General features: G+C 32.2%; 1 protein-coding gene across 2 annotated transcripts in view; it reads right to left on the reverse strand.

Annotated features, from left to right (window-relative positions):
* LOC118196873 (uncharacterized) overlaps positions 1–23,092 on the reverse strand; it is an 86,024-nt gene that overhangs the window by 13,176 nt on the left and 49,756 nt on the right. The window contains exons 6-15 of one of the 2 annotated variants that reach the window (XM_035368361.2): positions 21,862–22,158; positions 17,209–17,457; positions 16,803–16,982; positions 10,519–10,749; positions 8,788–9,019; positions 7,814–7,956; positions 7,071–7,249; positions 5,297–5,445; positions 5,074–5,219; positions 1,728–1,821 (exon numbers count right to left, since the gene is read on the reverse strand). In XM_035368361.2, coding sequence (XP_035224252.2) covers positions 1,728–1,821; positions 5,074–5,219; positions 5,297–5,445; positions 7,071–7,249; positions 7,814–7,956; positions 8,788–9,019; positions 10,519–10,749; positions 16,803–16,982; positions 17,209–17,457; positions 21,862–22,158 — 1,900 coding nt within the window. The remainder of the gene's footprint in view (positions 1–1,727; positions 1,822–5,073; positions 5,220–5,296; positions 5,446–7,070; positions 7,250–7,813; positions 7,957–8,787; positions 9,020–10,518; positions 10,750–16,802; positions 16,983–17,208; positions 17,458–21,861; positions 22,159–23,092) is intronic. The other variant, XM_035368367.2, reaches the window with a different exon arrangement.

Raw genomic sequence — 23,092 nt, forward strand, 5'->3', positions numbered from 1 at the left:
GGAAAAGAATAGAAGTTAACAATGTACTACTAATGTATGTTTTAAAATGCGTAAAATTAACGGCATGTTAATATGTCCTTATATACAATGTGAACTGTTATCTTAAAAGTTAAGAAATGCTGTGATATGTTAAAAGTGAAAGTAATGCCAAAAATTTTAAACTTATTCATGTGACTGAAAAAAAAAAAGAGAAAAGTATTGTGAATATGCGTTAAAGGTTGAATGAATGTAGTTAGGCTCTCTGACGCTACACTTCAGAGTTAGCCACTTTTCAGAATAGTACCTCAGGGTTTAGAGATGAATATAAGGTGTGTTCCGAGGTCTTGTTATGTTGAATTTTAACACGTTAGTGTTTTGATTGCAGGCGGTAGTGTTGAACACTTGTACATAGACACGCTCGTGTTTGGTGTTTTTCTTTACAACACATGTCAGAGAGCACGGGGAGATAATTAAATAACGTCATGAATGAAATAAGAATTTTAAAAGAAAAATATAAATATTCATGTTACTTGCCATTTGATTGTGTAACATTTCATTAAACTAGTTTTCTTTCCAGATCTCTGGAAGGAACCAGATTTCAACTAAGAAACTCCTGTTTATAGATGCAGTACAGATGAAAAGGACTTGTCCATGGAGTTGATAATGTAAAAACGACTTTTTAATTTCTAGTTTCTAGTGAGAAATGTTTGTAAAAGATTGGCCTCGCGTTAGATTCTAGAGCTAAAAGTTTTCAACAAGGTCGTTTTAGACCTCAGTTTCAAACTAATTAACTCTGGCGGGAAGTATGTAAGGATCCTAAGTTTTACTAACGTTTATTTTATTTTAAATCTTTACTATCACTTCTTATTTTCTACTTCCAGAATTAAAAGCTTTAACTTATTTATGCAAATTTGTCTTGCTAACGCCAAGTACTTAAGTTGTAGCTTTTTGCCAAGCAAGAGAGCGGAAGGAGTTATTAGAAGCAGGCCGCTTGCCATAGTAGTTTTACTCGGTTGCTGGTTGCCTTCAAGGCCAGAGGTTTAATCCTCTTGATAATTTTAAACGTATCGTAGTTTTAGCAGCTCTCTGTACTACATACGGATTTTGTTAAATAACGGCCAATCTTGAAGTTAGGCGCTTGTATATTAATCCAAAGTTAGTTTTAGTTAGGGTTTTAGTTAGTATTTTTAGATTCTTACGTTCAGACCACAAGTGGTTGGTCTCTGTATTCCGAAGTTCCGGAAATCGCTGTAAAGATAGAAAAATAAAGGGTTTTGTATACCCTTCCTGGGTGTATTGTCTACTTCACAATTTATTGAACACAGCTTGAGTAAGCTCCCTGTTCCGAGTCAGGACAGTTCATGTTCCCAAAGCAAGTAAAGAGGAACACAAGTCCTGACAGACTAACTAATTTGAATAACCTTCATGGTATCAAATTTATCCAGATTTTCATTTCATTAATTTGTCTGCAGACAAAGGAAAATAAAGCAATGTTTCTATGATTCTCTTTTGTATTTACGAGGTCTAAGTTTTGCAGGATTGTTTACGAAAGACCTTTTCTGTATTTTATAATACTAAAATTAAACTTAAACACAAGCAGCTGGTAAGGGAAAATAAAGACTTCGTTCTTGCAATGTATAGATGCTATATACCACAGCAATATTTATCTATTATAACAATTATCATTTCTTTAATATTAGCATATTTTCAATTAATATGACAGAAGAGAATAATTTGAAAAACTTTACCCTCTTGCATCAATTAAATGCACTTGACGTCCGGAATAGGGATCTTTGGCAATGACATTAGTAGCAAATATATCGGCAAAATACTCCCAGTGAACTAAAAAAGAAGAAGCCAAATACCCATTGTAGCTAAATGTTTATACATATACATATATTAATAAAATAATTGATTTAAATAAAACTAGATATGCATCCTCTTAAAAGTTATTAAAGTAAGTCTGTTGATAAAATTAGTATATAATCTTTTGATTGTTAGTCCTAATGAATTAAATTTTAAGATAATTAAAAAAATTGAACAATATAGCATATCAAAATTTTACATAGTACAGGGTGCGTCTTAGGTTGCCACGGACTCGCGGAGATCATGTTGAACACTTCCGAGTAAAATAAATTAATGAGTGAAAAAAATCTGAAAACTTTCAGATTTTATATTACACCCAAAGGGCTGTTTTTTTCAATTACATATACATACAGGTTTCGAGAGCATTTGGGACAAAGGTATTTAAAAACAGCATATCTTTAGAATGTTTTATATACAGTCTCGCACGCTGAACATAAAAGTATTTTATTCCGTCCAGTGTATTGCCAGTGTGTGTTTCTTTCACTTTTTTTTTCCAAATACATAGTTCAACTTAGTTATTGTAAGTTTTTGTTAGTATTGATAACCATAACAAGGAAATAACTGATGGAATAGTTTTCACAAGAGGATTTGTACTTAAAATACCGTTATGTTGGCGTGGAATGCCAGAAAAAGGATACTGTAACTAAATACGTGATTAATTGCTAGTTATGTAAAGAAAAGAATTGTTCCCATCCAGTATCACACCTGATTAAGCCCCCAACTATAGTTGTTGGGAGTTTTCAAGTGCAAATATGTCCCAAAATAGAGAAAAAAAATTTGTTGTATTTATGGTAGAAATGTGTTTAAAAGCCAATATTTCGGATGCATAAATTACATCCTTTGTCAAAAACGTTCCAGGACAAAGCTCGTAAAATATAAAAAAATTTACCCAGTAAAGATCCCAGCTGCTATCAAAATAGTGCCTTAACTATCTACAGACAACTGCCAACGTTTCTGGAGGTCTTGGAAGCAAGCAGGGAAATCTTCAACTGCATTGCTTGCAAGCTCATTTGCCACAGCCTGTTGGATGTCTTCAATAAGCTTGATGCAGCTTTCCTTTCAGTCACCTTTTCATTCACGGAAACAAGAAAAAATCACAATAATCTTTGACACAAATGTGGGATCACGTCTAGCTCTATCCAATAGTTAAGCAGAAATTCGTTTTTCCCCTTTCTGTTCATCTGCTAATGAGTAAGGGACAGTTCGTCCATTAAGCATCTGTTTCCCTAAATCTTCGCGTAAAATCTTATGACACTCATCATGATTCAAATTTAGTTCTTCTGATATCGTATGCACATAGCCTAACGACGGTCTTCACACGCTCTACGTTTGCATCGGTATGTGCTATAGACGGGTGACTAGCTCTGAGATCGTCTTTCCTTCACGAAACCTTTTGTACCACTGGAAACATGACTTCTTGAAAGTGCCTTGCTTGCATGTGCTTGTTTAACCATGTTCTACGTTTCACTAGCGGTTTTTCCGAGCTTAACGCAGGGCTTAATGTTCATTGTTTGCTCACAATCAGCATCCATTGTGTCCCCTTAACGAATGCGACAACAATCCGAATAGTGTGTTGCTAGCAGTGTGCCAGTTCTGCCCCCAATACGGAAACATGGCCAAAGTCATATCAAATAAGAATACATACCAGGTAACATAAAAACAGCGTTTGTTCCTTTTTAATACTACAAATTCAGAAATAAAAAAAAATGTCCTGGAACGTTTCTGACATAGAATGTATATCACCAAGCTATGCGGGGTATTAAGTAAAATACATGCCTAGTTGAAATAATCATCCGTCTGGAGATACTTTGAGATAAGCATTTACCCCACTTTTACCATATTCCAAAAAAGAAGCAATTAAAAAGCTACTAAAAGATAAGTCGTAGTTTATCCGTAGGGGCCGATGAAAAATATTATTAATTTTTTTATTGCTACAGAATAGTGATTATTTCATTAAATTACTAGTGATTCGTATTTCTTCTTCTTTATTTATTTATTAACCCGAAAGAGCTATTATTTTTAATTTTTTTAAAGATTTTGTGTTGATTCTCTTTAAATGTCATCTGTAAAGAGGTTGTTTGAATTTTCTTTCGAGTCCGTTTCCATTCGGTAAAATGTAAGATTATATTATATCTTTCATACTTAACCTGTGTGTTATTGATTAACAAACCAAGCTACTTAAAATCGGTAGATGCAGTTCTTAAGAATATTATTTTTAAAATTTTTCAGTTTGATTGATTTAAAAAAAATGCTTTAATTCCTGATATATCTAAATAAAAACAATAAAAAATTTTATAGAGCGATGTTATATGTTTCGCTACAAAATGTTTCACTGTTACACCTGCTCTATCTCTACTGATAATTTATTTATACTAACAACCCATTATCATTTTAGCAAAATAAACAACATATAAAAGATAATTAGAAACAAAAGAGACCATCTGAGCGACCGTTAAAATCTGAATCCTTTCAGATTTTTTATTTTTATTCATTTATTAATTATTGCTACTATTAATATTTGTTGCGGTGTGGTGTATTTAATTATGGCAAAGCACACTAGGGCTATCTGCCTAAGGGGAGGGATGCCTTTCGTGGAGGACTTTCTAAGGGAAACTGGTTCGTATACACGTTACACATAATATTTGTTGCAAACAAATGCAAAATTTTCATTCTGACTTTTTTCTCGAAATTTTTAATTCTAAAATTATGTATCTGTATAAATGAGGAAATGCTTGTAATCAAAATCCACAGGAAAGGATCTAATATCAAATATTATTTTATTTTGTGAACACCTCTTTAAATTACTTTTTTTATTTGCTCCGATAAAACATATCTATTTATGGGTATATTTAATTTGGAATGACGAAGTTACGCATTTTATATTATTTTAGGCAACAAGGAATATATTTCATTATTTACGTGCACTTCCATGAAATGCTACATACTAAATGGCCAAATCATTCAGCATAATAAAGCGAAAATTGTACTTCAATCCAATGGTTTTCTAGTTTAACTCTTTAAAACGCAAAAAACATTTACCGGCGCCTTCATAATTTGCTTGAAATTGAAATCAAGTATCAATACTATCTTTTTTTTTTTTTCTGGGCGGGGGAAGACATGATTATAAACAAATTATCGCGACTTTTATCACAATCTACTGAAAGAATTAGAAAGCATTTGAGGGTAAACTTAGTACATCTAAGTTTTATTTCGCAATGCATTACTTACAATTGCCTCGTGCTTCCAGACGGAATGTTAAAAGGTCTCCGACAGCAATAGTTGTTGTGGGGGCGCCTCTGTACAAAATTTTCAACACGACGCTTGATGTGAGTACATTCTGGGCAGGCAGGTGTTCAATTTGCGTTGGGTACCGCCTGAAAATAATTTTAAATTTGAATTGACATTTCCATGAAATTAAAAATTTGTTTTGATTCTGCGATTTTTAACTCACCCATCTGTTCTGGTATCCAGGTAATTAGAAGTGACTACAGCTTCTCCTGGTCCAGAGAAGTAACAAGTCAAGTTATACTTTTTGTCCCGGGAGGTCTGGACGTAGTCATTGAACTGCACTACTACGATGTTGGTAATGACATCGCCATACTGAAAAGTGAGGAAGAAAAAGTTTTTGATGAATTTTTCTTAAATTAGGTAACTAAATTAACAATGTGAAAAATAATTTGTGAATAAAAAAGTATTTAAATCAGATTGAAGTTGAAATCCCTAAATAGTTTCATGATAGAAATAAAGCAAAAGCAAGGATGTGGTTATTAATTACAACTTTTAAATTCTTGGTGTTTTGGAGCAATAACTTTTCTTTAATTGAAATATGAGGCACGCTTTAATTATTTTGCTGTTTTGTACTTTAATTCCTTTTTACTGGAGATTATTGTTGTTTTTCGTAACTGCAGTCTTCTACCATTTTCTTTGAAATATTTTTATATACTGCTTTCGGCTATGTTTATTCACACTATAAATTCATATTATAAATAGAAAGCCTTTTTTAATTATATATTTCGGAAAATAAAGGGGTGTGTATTTGTCTTATATTTTTTCATTTGCATTTTTAAAACTTATTGCAATGGCTACAAGTACTTAGTAGATGCAAGTATTCGCCGATATTTTAACCACAGAGTTCCCATTTGCTATATGGATGTTTTAGCTATTGAATCATTAGAAAACAGAAAAAGAATGATTTGAATTTCTTATAATGTGTCATAGAAATTATCAAAATACCGAAAGCAGAAAGTGAAATTATATGTTTTACTTTATAGGATTTTACTTTAATTTTTCTTATAGATATTTTTATTTTTAAGACAGCTTTCTTTTACTTCATCATTTTCCTACCTACGCTTTCCTAACATACTGAGTTTTTAGTTTCCCGCTGTATGCAAAACAGGAGAGAACTGCTATTTAAGCTGAGGTCTGAGGTACTTCAGTTAGACAGCTACAGCGGCCGTGCTTATTACGTGCGTGTTTGTTTACGTTGGTGATTTTTAGATAACAGCTAACTACGAGGTAACAACTCTGTGCAGCTGAAGGCTGTTTAATATACATAGTTTAATTTTATATTTTCTATTTTAAGCCAAAAGTGTTAGCTTTCTGTACACCCAAGTGAGGCCGTTTGTGACTATCTTGAGTTCAAATAAAAGGTTTTCTTCGGAACTGTTATTTAAGAACTTAACGAATAGTCGTTATATAGATTTGCTAGGTTCTAGCAGTTTAAGTACTTTATTTAAGGTAGTACATTACAACTTCTTTGCGCTATAAAATTAGAGAATCATATGAAACTTTCATTATTTCTTAATAGAATATTAAATAATAGCAAACTTTTATTGAGGAACAATAAAGGACAAAAGTAAAGATAAGTATTTAATGCAACGTATTTGTTCTAAATACGTATTATATAATACGTATGATCTCACACGTATGATAAAATGGTACGTATTTGTTCTGAATACATATGCAGTAGTTGTATAAAATGCATGCGTATGGAAGCTACTCAAAAGCTGAGAACATTATATTCGAGGAGGGAAAATTCTAAGAAACATTTTTCTATTTAAACTTTCATGAATAAAATGTAATACAAGCATATTTTAAATGTGATATTTGTTAAAAGTTGTATGTTCGCTAAATAAAATGACTTTGTAAAATAGTGATATTGTGAAAATAAAGTTGGTTATGGAAAATTCAAAAGGAAAAGAGCAGTTTCAAAGAATTGGTCTTACTTGTTGAGTACCACATCGAGGAAACCCATTTGCTCGAGAAATACGTAGAACGTTGACGTTGCCACCATTTCCATCATAAAAGCAGGTATCGTAAAAACCATAGGTATAAATTCTTCCGTAAAATCCGTCGGGAGTCTTTAGCGTGAATTCCATTCCATCCAAGGTACAGGATTGGCTCACTGTACAGTACAAAAGTGTTATGAATTTAGAATTATTTCCAAGTTATTCCGCATTATTTTTAGAGAAAAAACTTATAATTGAAGATATTCACAGGTGGCGAAATCTATAAATTTATTAATTTTAAGAACACGAATTTTATCTTTAACATTTCCTTACATTCATGGTTACATAAAAGCATATTAAATAGAATTTACCACACCAATTTTCGTTACATATTTGCATTATACTATGCTTTCATGAAGCGTTCGCTAGTTGTTTTCGTGATGTACCGAACAATTTAACTTTTAATAGAATATATAGAAATCCATAGTCGAAATTCACGGATACTTAACGCCGTCGTTGCAATGCAAAAGAAAGACTTGCGTTTATATAAAATAATGCAAAATAATTAATATAATACATGTTTCTATAAGGAACTTAAAAAAAATCTAGATCTCAGTGAGCATAATATTATGAGGTTTTGTTGAATGTGATGTTTTTAGGTATGTAATCCATTCTATTACATCATAAATTAAATAATCTACAAAAATATCTATGATTATGCAAGACAAATAGAAACTTACCATCTAAACATCCAGGTGATACGCCAGTGGGTTCTCTTTCGTAAAAATCGAATTGTGTGTTCAATTCAAAGTATAGTGGGCTTCCGATTTGTATTAAATGACTATCCTGATCACTCATCTCGCAATTGTCAGGGAAGAATGATCTAAAAAGTAATATTCATAAACAACGATTACAGTACAGTCATTCTAGTGACACAAAAATTATATGCTTTTATATTTTTATCTTTTTTATTTCATAATTTCGTAAATTTTTTAAAGCTTTTATTTAAATTCATAGAATAGAAAATATCATGTTAGCTTAATTTTTCACATGTAGAAAAGTATCTTTTGTGTACATAGATAGTTAGGAGGAAATACTCACTTACATTATAAAAGGGATTTTCATATACTATTAGCACAAAAGTATACAAAATCTGCAGATTGATAATGCATATTTACAATAAATATTTACAATTACGTGTGAAATTTTATTCTACACTGTATTTTGAATATATTTAAAAAATGTTTTATCTGTACCAAGGAAGATGTAAATGCTATCAACAATTTTATTCATCTAAAACGCATAGTAATCATATATAATCTTTATTATTTTGTAATTAAAATCGTTCTACAGTTGGTTATCTATATGTAACTAACGTGAAGAATAAAAAAATTGTAATAAGGAAACAAGAAATATGATTAACTAGGAATTTTCTCCTGGAAAATTTATCAGTCAATTATTTCCAAAATTACTATCGGTATTTGTTTTCAAATCATGTCAAGATATACAAATGCTCTTATTGATTTTCATTCTAGATTAATTGTGTCACGTTTTCTTGCTGTATTTACTGGTTTCGTAAAATTTTGTTCCATTAAGATCTGAAATACATTTAAATCTTTAAGAATTAAAGAAAATAACTATTTCATATGAGAATACGAGATTTCTAGGCTGGAAGTGTATATACTTGATTATTTAATTACATGGCATATTTTACCTGAAATTAAAAGACAGACAAGCAAAATCCCTTGCTTCCATGCAAGCTCGCTCACAGTCCGGTAATGTTTCAGCTCGTATCACACGTATGATAAAATGGTTCCGTAGTCTCATGCCATATCCAATTTTCTTGAAAGTGCCAATTCCTCCTGATTTTCCGCAGAGTTCCGGTGGCGGAAGAGGTGGGTATGGAGGAGGGGGAGGAGGAAAATGTCCATGAGCACTGTGAGGTCCTGGAATTGAAGAACCCAATACAATGCGATATTGAATTGACACTGATATGTGTTTATCAGGCTAAAATGACACTTTGAAAACAACATTATTTGCCGCTCTTTGAAGAAGAAGTTATTAAAATTCGAATATTCTTTGCTTGATGAATTAAGAAATATAAGAGAAGAATTCATAATGCTTTTATATTATGTTTATGAGATTTGAAAGTAATTAGTTTTCAGAAATCCAAAGTAACTACAACACACGCTTATATGCGTAAAATTAAGAACAAGCAGCTAACGTGTACCCATTAAGCAGCTAACGTGTTAAAAGAAAGTTTACTTTGAAAGTAAAAAGTCTCTTAACAGCATGAGAATAAATTAGCAAATTTAAGTAATTTATTCTGATATTTTTGTCGCATTGCCATGAAAAACAATTTAAAAACAATTTTATTATCTAAATCAGAACCTAACAAAATGCATTTATAGATCTCGTCATATATTGTTAGAATCTAATACTTCAAAAATTTATCAAAACAGTTGCGATTAAGTGATCAGAAACATATTAACATTTAAAATTTTTGCATTTGACAGTCAAATTCATTAGGTGTTTTAGAAATCTCAGATTTCAGAAAAAATTTTAAAAATCGCATAGCTTATTAGCTTTTATAGGACTATTAACTAACTGTGTAGTTTTATTAAAAATAACCAGATTCAATTTAATAGTAAAATAACAGTTACGCAGTAAAAAGTATTTGTTAATTCAAGACCAATTATTCTAATAAGATAAAAATAGATACAAATTGTTTTTCTTTTGCAGTGTAAGGTTTATCCTAAGTTTTTAACAGTTAATGTTTAGTTTAAGCCACTTTCCTATCGCTTCTTAATTTCAGCTTACAATTTCGGGCCAGAACGGTTTTTTAGAAGCTTGGTTAAATGCAAATGAAGGAAGTGAAGTATTTAAAGTTGAAGTTCTACTGACTTCGGTAAAGAGCCAGAGATTCTGACCAGCGCGAGGTTCGCCTTTTGGCTATGCTCTCTCATAAGCTATTATTACGCTCGGTTGTACTTTAGGCCCTTGATAGCTTCGCCGTTAGTTAGCGTTAAGAGGCCAACTCTAGTAGAATTTTGATAGCTTCGGCTATATCTTTTTAGTTAAATTTAGTTAAATTTTATTTCTTAGCATTCTTGAGTTCAAGCCCAAGTGGAGGCTTTGCTGTAAACTCCAAGAAGGAGTCGACTGTTAAATTTATTTTGAATAATAAAGGGTATTTCCCCCTTTTTGAGTTCTGCTCTCTGTCTACTGAACTAAGCGATGATTCCCCCTACCAGTTTTTAAGGTTCCTCATTTTTAGTTGTAACTCAAAGACTGGAATCTTACAGCAGTACATAGTTCTTTTTACGTACTTAATAAAAGGCAGACAAATACGTATCTTTAATTATATTGAACTTTATTAAAATATTCTTTCAGTTCTTAAGATATTTACGATAAAAGATTTAACAGAACAGATAAAAGTTATTACCAATAGGTGGAGGAACTGGCCATCCAAAGTGAGCCCCTGCCCATGGAGGTAAAACAGGACCTGGTGGAGGTGCTCCAGCACTAGGCCATAGACCACTACTCGTCCAGCCTCCACTAGTCCATCCACCTGGTGGTCCACTCGCCCATCCACCAGCAGCAACACCACTACCACCAGAAGACCAAGAACTAGACGCTGAATCAGCACTCCCACTTGGCCAAGCTCCACTCATGGCTGTAAAATAATTCATTACTTGAAGAACCTTCACAAATGCTTTTAAGCAGCGTAACAAATTTCTTAAATTATTCAGTGACAGAAACATGATATTAGTGACAGAAACATGATATAAACTAGGTTTAAAATACCTTGAAAGTTCTCAATGAACTCAGTAATTTTACAATTTTATAAATGATTTGAATATAAGTAAGACAAGCAAACACTTTTCGAGAATACATTTTTAAAGTAAGAACTGATCCATTAGAGAGCGGTGAATTCACAAACACTAAAGCATAAAAAATAACGCTTCCAAAAATGAATATGTTACAAGATGCAATAAAAATGATTTCATTTATCAGCACGTAATGAGAAATATTTACGGGAGATTCATACTTCTAGTAAAGCAGATTTTAAGTTGCATTCTGATGAGTAAAATTAGATTTCTGTTATATTCAAGTTCATCGAACGCTCAGTCCCAGAATTTTTCTAAGCATTATGATTTAATAACTAAATACGGAAAGACACTTGCTGAAGAAATTGTTAAATTCTAAATTAACGGAATTGCGAAAAAAACATTTCTTCAAGACTAGAATTCACAATCTAAATTACTCTTTCTGGATTCCCCATAGACGTTCCTAAATAAATTTTTCTGAAGTAAAACCATTGTTGTTTTTGTTCCTAGTATGCATTTAAATATTAATGTTTTAAATAATGCAAATAAGTGAGAGTTACTTATCTTGCTTTTATCGACTTAAGTATATTGCATATTTTTATCCTTCTTAAACTTGCGCGAATATGTGCAATATTAAAAAAGCCCGTGCGCACAATAATGCAATACTAATGTGAAAGACGAAGAATTTGTTACAATGAAGATCATTAAAAATGCATATATTAAAATATCTGAAGTGACTTCCACATGACTTCCTTGTACGGCCTATTAAATTATACATAAGTTTTGCTACAATTCGTTTAAACTTATATCCTTGAATTTTATTAGAGATATATTTCTCATTCAATCAATTCGGTGGCGTGGCAAATGCGGTCAAGAGCAGGAGACTGACGTTAATTACGGAAGGGGAAAGTAAACGGCTGTGTCAGGGATCATAAGGGGAGATATATTTTTTTTTTAAAGTGTTTTTTGGCTAGTTTATACATTCAAAGGAAAATACAAGTTACTCACTGAACTTCGCACATTAGTCTGAATAACCTTTAAACCCGATGAACAGTACATTTGTGTGACAAGGCGAGCTTTCTGACTGTACAATCTATTTTACATTTAGCGAGCTTGTGCCGAATAAGTTTATTCGCCATTTGATGTAATTTCTGCAATATTTTGTAATTCTTTTCATTTAAATTTTATTTTTTTAAAGATAATTTCTTTTTATTCACAAATATTTATATTTTATTTTTCTAATAAGTGAAACATTTAATTAAATTCTGATATTTTGTTTTCATAAGATAAAGTACGAAGCCTTTGTTAAAATTTTCATAGCTCACTGTAGTTCAGTGACCGTATTTTAATGTGCCATTTTACTCGCGAGTCCATTCATCCGATTTGAAACTTGGGAATGAATTAATCGATCTTTCCATTCAATTGGTCCTATCGACTTGAATACAGTGAGCCTGAGTAAACGGGAAGTATCTTTCGTAAATATAAAAACCATTATAAGCGCATTTCTAAATAATAATTTTAAAATATAATTTTCACAGCTGTTTGACGCTGCTTTCATTTCTTAATTATAAATATAAATATATGTACTGAAAATTACGAAGAGAATAACACATACGTATCTGTTATTACGAGAATAAGTATTGCTAATGTATGCGATAGGGCTTGAAAACTAATTTTGATTCACCTTTCTTTTCTTTATGAATGACGAATATCTCTTTGCCATACACGTGATCAAATAGGGAATAAGTGTTTAATCCGTAAGATTATAAGTATTGATTAACATTTCATATAACTACTTTTAATTGAGGCTTTCTAAGAGCAACCCCCTTAATTTTGACTCGCAGCTTTTAATTTTAAACTAGGATATGAGTTTAAATCTACCTTTAAACAATGGGATTTTTTTTTAAACACTGTGGCATAACAGTGCCTAGTAATAATAGTTTTAGCGTCACTAAGAATCATTTTCTGGATTCTCATATTGATTTTTTTCCAAAAGATATTAAAAGCTGCAATTGACGAGTATGAGCAATGCATAATACATACATATATAACGTAAGCATACCATAAAGAAAAATGAACCCCAACAAAAGCTGATCGATGCTATTAAACTCTGAAGAGGGGTTTATCAGAGGGAAAATGGCAATTTAAATCAATTAAAATTCCATTTAATTGATTTTAATTATTTATTTACTGTATTGATTTATTATTAATTCTAATGGATTGGAATATTTGAATATGAATTAGCTGAATATTTAAGAAAAATATTATGACTGCGAGAATAGGAAAAAAAAAAAAAACATTTTTTGAATATTTACTTTCTTATAGAATGCAGATAAATTCATTTTTACTCAATGAAAATCAAAATTTAGTAGCTAATTAATCTGTCCTGTATCGAGCACTTTAGTTCAGTGATCCGTATTAATGTGCGCTTTTTTTTAAAAAAATTTAAATGTTTCAAGAATAATTAGAAAAGGGCATAACTCTCTTCTTACCCTTAAATTCTTCAATAAAAAAACTGCATTTTCAGCTATAACCAAGTGAAATAATTTTCTAAATATAATTCAAAGCATGAAAAATAAGGTACATAAACAGCTTGGAAATGGAACTAGCATTGAGATTCTCTTTCAGAAATATGGTGAAGCTTAGCAGAAAGTCTACGAAGTGAAGTAATTCCGTAGAATATTTTCTCTTTATGATTAAATTGCACTCAATTATACTTTATAAACGACATGTAAATACTATTTAATGTATATATGTGGATGTGTGTGTGTGTAGCTCACTAGCGGCTGAGCTGTAAAACCTGGCAGGTCGATCCGGGGTTCGAATCCGGATCGACGGGGATGGCTGTATTGGCGTTTTCGAGGTTTTCCCCACGTGTAACGTGCATAAGAGTCAGTTTTGCTTAGAAAGTTCTCCACGAGGCACCCTTACCCTTAGGCAAATAACAGTCGAATGCTTTGCTATAATCAAAGAAACCAGACCAAACAATAGATATAAGTAGCTTAAAAACTGCTATATTTTACGTATACTTATCAAGTAATATTTCAATATATATAATGATTAAAAGAAAGGAAAAGTAGGATCCTAACTGATTGTATATAATGTAATTCCTATGAAGGCCCTAACAATTCTTTCTCACTTAAAGTCGTAACCCAAAAAGAGAACAAATTAAACTTCAGATATGTATACAATACTGAATCTAATACAAAAAATACAAAATATAAAAATAAATTATATATGTACGAAACCTAACTAACCATTTATATTGATATTACATAAATATACGTATGGTAATGAACATTGTATAATAAAGATATTTTATACCTTGTTCTATATATGGTTCCATTTATATATACCTATACATAGATATATATAATTTAAGGATTTCATTTAAGGATTATAGTAGTAGTTAATACTACTACATATAAAACACAAAAGTGCATCAATAATGTATCTTTCAGTATTATTTAACTTCCTTCTTAAGAATTTTCGGCAGTCTAGTTTGCGTTATTTTATTCATAAGTCTCAAATAAAAACAATTATTGGTTATATGTCATTAGAAAATTAACCAAAAAGCAGCGACCACAATGTAATTGAGAAACAGTCCTTAGCCGTGAAAAGGTTGAAAGCCATTCGGTTATGACTATTATCTCACATACTCAGCTACTTCGCATACATAGAACATAGCATTCGAAATGAAAAACTCAATATTTACTACAAATTCATTCGTGTAACAAATATCTGTCTTTCTACACCTATGGCTTTAAAAAAAGATGTTATTTATCTTACAGTTTATCATTAAGTAATACATTTTCATTGTACAAAACTGCATTCATTCGAAGAATTCAATTTGTATTTTCCTCTGTATAAAACTGAATGTGGAGAAGTTAGATGTTTAAACGACCCCCAAGACCCCGAGCAAGATTACTCCCTACTTTTCAGCCCCCCTGTGAAAAAAGGGGTTCTAAATTTACGACCTGACCGCATATAAGGGTATTTCATCAATTCAATTCTTACTCCGGGGCAAGACAAAAATATATAAAAACTCACAACACATTGTAGGGATTTCTATTATTTTAAATAACCAATTTTATTTAATTGGTTATTCTCTCCTATAAGCCTTCATTCCCCTAATTGTCAGTGCCAAGTTATTTAAATTTGGCAACGCGCGTGCAGAAATGCAAATTCAGCCTTGAAGAAAGAGTTGAAAAACCGAGGTTCAGTAGGAAAGAGGGACAGTTAGACACTTGCCGTCACCTCTGCTGCTTAAGCATCTGCTCCCAGAATTGTTGGTTCGCGTGGCTTAAATTGCATTTACTTACTGCAACTAGTTTTAGACGGGGGTTTTAAGAAAGAGGAATTATTCTGAGCCCTGTAGTTTAGTTCAACGACTTGTACATATCATAAATCTTTAGTTTGTTCTTCGATTTCATTTACGCCCAAGCAGAGGCGTACTTTGTTAGCGTCGAGCTGACGCATTGTAAAAATTAAAGAGTTAATAAAGCGTACTTTTAACCCTCCTTCTGTGAAGTTACTACTCTTACAGTTCTTCCACAGGAGTTACGGTAGTGGACTCTACAACTTTAATTAAAAATTATAAAATACTTAAAACACCAAATACAGTAAAAAACAGTTAAAAAACCGCATTTAAAATTAGGATTTCTACATTCGGCCAATTTCTGAAATTCGGCATTGGACAGGGAGACAAAATCTTCACCGCACAAAACTGAAAGTTATCTTTTAGTCCCACTAGGCAAAAAGACACTGCAGTTGACGCACCAACTGACTTAATTCACTATTTTACTAAGAGTTTCAAATGTAAACAAATAGCAGCTTCGTTAGGTTTAATACCACTTAAAAAAACTTTAAATTGTGGGTAATTCCACGACTATTGCATGCAGATTAGCTAAAGGCGTAAAGATCTTAACCGAAACATAAGAATAACATAATTCAATCACAATTAAAGGGGGGAATGAACTATTTACCAACTTATAAGAATAAAGAAACTGAACTCACCGAGCCGGGTAACAGAGTGGGAGTGTATGTATACGCTTGGGCGAAGCCGATTGCAAAGAAAAAGAGAGATGCACAACTAGAAGTTTTAGCAATCTCATTCACAAAATTTCAACGTTATACGGCTACTCGATTTTGAGTTATGCCAGATATATACATACATACATACATACGTACAAACGTCTCGAAAAAAATCTTTTCTGAATCCATTTTAAATCAATTTTACTACTCGTTTTGGAAAGAAAATTCTTTATTCTGTTCTTACGTACAGGTAACATGCAAAACCATCTTTCAAATGATTTCGAGAGCGGTAAAAATAGATATTTTCTTAAATTTTCGAGATTAAAATACTTTATTTACTTCATAAAAGGAAGTAAAAATAACTGAAGCTTGAGAAAAACAATCCACCTTTTATATTTTGAGGAGTTTTAATGTCTCCAGTAATTTCCCCTAATACACTGCCACTTTATTTGTTAAAACCTTACTGCACTAATTGATCACTTCACGAAAATTCGGAAAATGTATGGAGTCCAAAATGTTTTTATCCAAATATCCTTTTTGGACATTATACACAAAAAGAGAGAAGAGAAATGTATGCAAAACACGTTTTTATTGGATTTCAGCGTACAAACGATTCATTGGATTAATTTCCCTTTCATTAGATTTCAGCTTACACCTTTTCATTGGATTTAAGCGTGATTGCATAGTTTGATGCAGGCATGAAACTTATTTATTTATCGAAGGGTACTGAATGAAAACAAATACTATGCTTTCCACTGCTTTGTTTGTATCTATGGACTGTAATGAGCTCTTACATGTAATTTTTGATGTACTATTGTTTTATCCTTTAATAAATACCAAATGATTTAAATATCTGAGAACTTACAACCACCACTTCCAGTCCAGATGCTGCTGCCTCCGTTACTCCATGGATTGCCACCTCCTCCGCTTGACCCACCGCTGCTAGGCCAGCTTGCTGCTCCACTTTGAGCTGAAGAACCTCCTGACCAGGGACCCCCACGTGTACCGAAACTCCCACTGCCACTGTTGCCACCCACACCTCGAACTGAAAAATTTAAAAATAAAGACATATATTTTATTCCAACTTAGTTAGAGGCTTTATTTTAATTATATTCAAAGTTAAGTTTGGAATATTGTAAATTTTCATATGAAAATATGCTGCTGATTTATTTATCATTTATCTTTACTTAGTGAATATGACTATTGAATGTATGATTACGACGCAGCAAGATGCAATAGCGAAAGATGAAGTATTCTTTCAAAATACGTACACCACTTGAACTCGTAATAGTCATAGAAGTCATCATCTACGAGGCTAGGTTTCATGCTTCCGTCATAACTGCTGAATCGACAAGACTGATACCTCGAGCTGTACTCAACAGAACGGCAGTCGCGTCCATAGCGCCGCATGCACTCGTCCAGACATTCTTGAAATGAATAGGACTTGGTCTCAGCCTGGTGGGGTCCGTCTAAGCGCTTCCGGCGATAACATTCGAACGTCAGGTTGTTGATCAGGGCATCTGAACGAGAAAAAACGGAATTGATCTCAAATCTCGTATATAAGGTGAAAACCACCAAAGACACAATATTCCAATCTCATAAAAAACCTTAATAAATTTCTTAATCTAACGAGCAAAATCAAAATTTCATTGCTCGGTTTATTAAATAATGTAAGAATTATTATATCATAATGATAAAATTGCAGCATAAGTAATCTGAAGGAAGCACAAATAACACCGGTGAAATGGTTCCTAGTTACGCTACTCAAGTTTCTTTCAAAAACAAGGTGATACAACACAGAATGAAGAAACAGGGTGCCCCCTAAAAACACTTTTTCCTGTTTAATCAGGAGCTCTTTCAGATTACGGTATTTCCTTATACTAGATAATATTAGATTTCTGAAAGATAAAAATTTCAGTTTTGCAGCAGAGATTAAAATTGATGTCTACTAGACAGAAGTATTATTAATAAAATGCCTTTTTTAAAATATAAAACTTCTAATTCATCTAAAATCTCAAGAACAGTTTAAATAATAATTTAAAATATTGCCAACTAGGTAAAATATTAAAAACTAGCATCGCATTTGTTTTATTTAAGACTGTATTTAAAACTTATATATGAAAAAAAAAAGTTATATGTGAAAAGGAACCATCAAACCAGGCTGAGACATAATTGTAACATCTCGTCTTTTCCAGTGACTGAAAACTCTTCCGAAAGAGAATAGGTTTAAAAATCATTGTTAATTATATATTTGTATAACAAAAGTGTTTTATGCCTTTAAACAGGCAATTTCTATTCTAAGACTTAAATATTTTCACAGCACTTTCCAAGAAAATATTTTCCCAAACATTGCGACTTGCTGCGACGCTTGCAAACGAATAATTCGTCTGATTTGCTACTATTTTCCGTAACACATTCATGCAGTAATTTTTTTAAATATATTTGATAATAATAAATGATGTTCGCAATTTCGTAATTTCAAACAACTTTTCAGAATTTTTGTCTGTAATACAATAAACGAAGGGCTTGTGTTACACACATAGATACAATATGCATAATAACTTTCCAATGATTTTATCACATAATTTACATAATGGTGATTCACATGAACAGAAACATTTAAAATAAGCTTAATATATACACTAGTAATAATAAATTATGCTTAAATATTAAAATTAAAGACACAAAAACTAGAGGGCGTAAAATTTCATAAAGCTCAATAACATTAAATTGAAATTGAAAAAAAAATTGCTTAATTTTCAGTTTCGGGCAAGTGTTTGCCTATGGAATAGTAATCGCTAAAACACATCAGTAGTTCTATCCAAAGTCAAATCCCGGTGAACGGGCTGGCTGCATTGGAGTTTTCATGGTTTTCCTCGTGGGTAATGTGAATAAAAGCCAATTTGTTTAAGAAATTCCTCCACGAAGGCATCCATTTTCTTAGGCAGATGACCTTCGACTGCTTTGCTATAATCTAAATAATCCAATCTAATCATTACTCAAGCCAGTTAGTTTCCTCATTATAGTGATCATTGTCTTCATAATTGCACCTTCGCAAAATGAACACTTTTTTTAAAAAACGCGTATAAGATATTTTCCCCCTCCTTTATGCATGTTTCCGTAGTGTAATGGTAGCTCATTCGGCGCGTATTCGAGAGGTCCAGGTTCGAGTCCCGGCGAGCGAATTGCTCATTTTTCACATTTTCTGCTATCCAAAATCTTAATGACTCTACAGGCATCAAAGATTTGCTTCCAGCTGAAGATTAACTACGCAATATTAGGAAAAACCTACAGTAATGTCAAATATAGAAGCATTAAAAATGCTTTGCAAATATCATGTGTAACACATTTTATGTTTTAAAAAAAACTATCAAATATAATATATACAAAAGTAAATAACTCAAGCTTGAAACTGCTGTTTTTTTAAACGGACAATCTTTGAAAAACGTTTTACCCAAATCCGTATCTATACGGCGTTGATTAAAATAGCAAATGCAATTTTTTTATTTACTGTAGAGATGGTGTTTACTGATTAAAATTCTTTTAAACGCAGTTGTCATCATTAAATGTTTATGTCTTTTTGATTTTAAATTGAACATTTAATTTTAATTTGGCTAGTTTCTCGTAGCTTTCAAACCAAAAACTCTCAAATGCATATGTACATTACAGACAATAATAAAAAATATTACAGTAATTGTCACAATTTTGTGCGGCTCCGAAAAAAAATATTATTCGAGAGTTTAATGAGAACCTTTTTTTCCCTCCTCTGCTTTACCTTTCTAACAATGGCAATGATAAATATTTTTTCATTAGTATGAAAACCTGTTTTGACAACTCGGAATAGGAGCTTCTATTTATGGGGAAACAGATATCAGGGCACACTTTTTAGTCCATCTTATCGCATAAAAAAAGTACAATTTTTCTTTTTTTCACAGCATAATTATTAAATCAAATCTGAACAAAGCAAAAGTTTATAAATCGCTTTTCTTTAAAATTAAGTATGAAACATAATTGACACAGCTTTAAAAATTGGGTAAGTTTATCGCGTATTCAAAATACTTATTCGGAAGAATTTGAAAAAGAGGCAAATGAAGCTTGGATACGCTTTTCTGTTATAATTCTCATTTAATATGTTTTAAAAACTATTTCAAAAAAGATATTAACTCTTCATTCAATTTAGATACGGCTAAAATTCATTATTGTACTTAATCGTTAATAATTCATTCTTAATCGTTAATAATTATTTACATATTTCTTTTTTAGTTACTTCCTCGTATTTATTCGTAAATGACCAAAGTTTCGATTGAGGGTAAGGTCTTTGACCTAAGTTGCCTCGGTGTTGCATCACTATCTCGGGTTGGCGAAACTATTTCGAAGGAGGTAACAAGATAATTCATCCTTTTCCTTCTTGGGATTCGAAGTAGGGATTTTCCAATTTCTGTATTGATGTGCTAACTACTTAACCACATGAACACGGATGGGAAAATATGATAATTTTTCACAGCCCCTTTCTCTATAGAGCTGGGAGAGTGTAATATGCTTAAACAGAGATACTCTTAAACAGAAATTCGCTTACGTTTTCGTACTTAAACAGAGGTACCCTGATAAGCATTTTGAAGTTTTGAGTCTTTCGCTTATCACATTTGTTTCGGGCCCTGCTGTAGATGTTAATAAACCTTTCGATATGGGAAACTAGAAAAATCAACTACGATATCATTGGGATTCAAATTACGGATCTTCTGATTACCAGCTGGTTGTGTTAACCTCTTGTATGGCAAGAACACGCATCTGGAAATTGCAATAATTCCTTACATTCTTCCGCATTGAAAAGGCGACTGAGAAAAGGCACGAGATGCCGTCGACCAAATCCAAGTCGTGACGAGCTATCTTCTACCACATTTTTAGTTTAGATGCCATTGTAAAGATTATTAACGAGAAGCACGAAAATCATATGCTACCTAGCAGAGTTCGGACTAGGGATCTTCTAATTACCCGGTGGCTCTACTAACCACTTACTTCAGAAGAGTGTGCATGAAGGAATGAGGAAAACCTTTATAATTCCTGTATCTATTGAAACCAGAAGGGGATAACATGCTTATGTAGATATATTGTTGGTTATTGTGAGTTATGTTGTAGAGTCATTAGGTTTTTTGTTACTGCAGATGTGAAAAATATGAAGCGCCTTCATCGATATTCCAACTTCGAAACCCCCGAACATTCGTTGAGTGTGCTTCCAGTTACACCACGAAAGCATGCGGAAAGGAAGGGGAAAATACCTTATATATTCCCCCTTTCAAAGGGCGACTGGATATGAAGGGACCCAATCGCCAAATCCCGCTAATGGCGAATTATCGAAAAGTTATTATAAAACTTTTCGATGTTAGGAAGCTGAAGAAATCCGCAGTGCCCTCGTCAGGATTCGAACGCTCGTCTTCACGATTACGCGTTGAGCGGGTTTCCAGTTACACCATAAACGTATGCTGAAAGGAAGGAGAAATTACCTTATAATATGAATTTCGATTGTCAGGAGCACTTAAGTTGGCGACATAATTTGTTCTTCGATTTGCGTTTCAGTGTTATTTACATAATTTATTAAAGTGTATTATAATTCAGAGTTTTTGCTCAGCAAGTTGGAGTGCACATAGTGGCCTCATTACATAAGTTATAAAATTAATACATAAGTTATAAATTACATAAATTATAAAAATAATTGTCTGCATTCTATTGGTGTTTATTGCTGGGGTAATCACCTGCAAATGAGTTAAACAGTCTGGCGATTAGTTTAGCAATTTGTCACTTAAGCCGAGGAATTTTTTAAAAATTACTTATATTTTACAATATAATTAATTCTTTTCCGAAAAGAGATGAGGCTTTTATATTTGAATATTAAAAGCACTAAATTCTTTTCCTATTAGAATGCTTACCTCTGTCCGATGTTCCACAAAACACTCGGTACAGATCCCCACTGCTGGCTTTCAATGGCTTTTGTATATCTGGTCCTTCGGCATCTCCAACGGGATCGTCCGGGTATAGGACACATGTCTTGCTTTTGTCATAGTACAGGAAAGATCTACACATAAAACCTCGTTCTGTCAAGCTGTGTATGCATTTATCAGAACAATCTTTGAAGTCTCTGACTGTGAAAAGGTCCCTTTCATAGGCACCTTCTAGTTCTTTTCCAGCTTCGAGAATAAGAGCGGTTGCCGAACACAAATCGGATCCTGTTGCGATATGAATAAACAAGAGACTTAAGTAAAATGATCAAGTTCTAATATTTGTGCTTAATATATCATACATAATGTAATAAAAATATTCATAATATAAACACAAGAAAGTTTACATTCAATTGCACTTCTGTCAGAGTATTTAGCTGATCCAGAAGTAAGCTAACAAATTTATGATCGGTCTGGTTTGCTTCAAAGTTATTATAAAACTCTTATGGTGTTGATTAAGTATATCATATGGGGAATTCGTATTCGAAGCTAAATACATGGAATTCGAAGATAAATCTATGTAACAAAGGAGAAAATCTAAATTTTGTTTATTAATAATTTGCAACTGAAGAAAATTCCTTAACTATTTAGTGAAACAAATTGCATATTTTGCAACTTAGTCATATTATGTGACAGAATGCAACTTATTCTGTCAGTTTTCAATTTACCTAATTAATTTTGTTTCTTTAATTACCTTTAATTTCTTTAGTTACATCTCAACTGTTTCCAGATGATTAAAATTATTCGTGTGTGAAATATCGGATACTGCTGTGTTATCCAGCAGTTAGAATATAGCATGGATTACTAGCTGGTGACTTCTCTGCGCTTATCCATGTCGCAATTTCATTTAGAAGAAAATATAGTTTAATTCAACGCTAAGTTGTGTGGTTAAGCAAATTTAAACTTTAATGGGTAAAGAAATTTTTAATTTTTGTGAAATCCTTAGGCTTAGCAGCTTTTGGCTTGGTTGAGTCTAACGTTCTAGTTACTTATACTTAACTTTAGCAATAAGTTAGTGTGGTTACACAAGTTGCACTGGACTACGTTTAACACATTTTTAAATTGTAAAACTATCAGTTGAAAATCCAAATAAAGTACTTTAGTTTGGATTTAAATTTTTGTTTTCATAATTAGCGAGATTCCATTTGTGTGGACAAAATTT

The sequence above is a fragment of the Stegodyphus dumicola genome, chromosome 9, assembly GCF_044657685.1.
Source record: "Stegodyphus dumicola isolate Sdum_Otavi_A_Nest chromosome 9, ASM4465768v1".
NCBI classification, from domain to species: Eukaryota; Metazoa; Arthropoda; class Arachnida; order Araneae; family Eresidae; genus Stegodyphus; species Stegodyphus dumicola.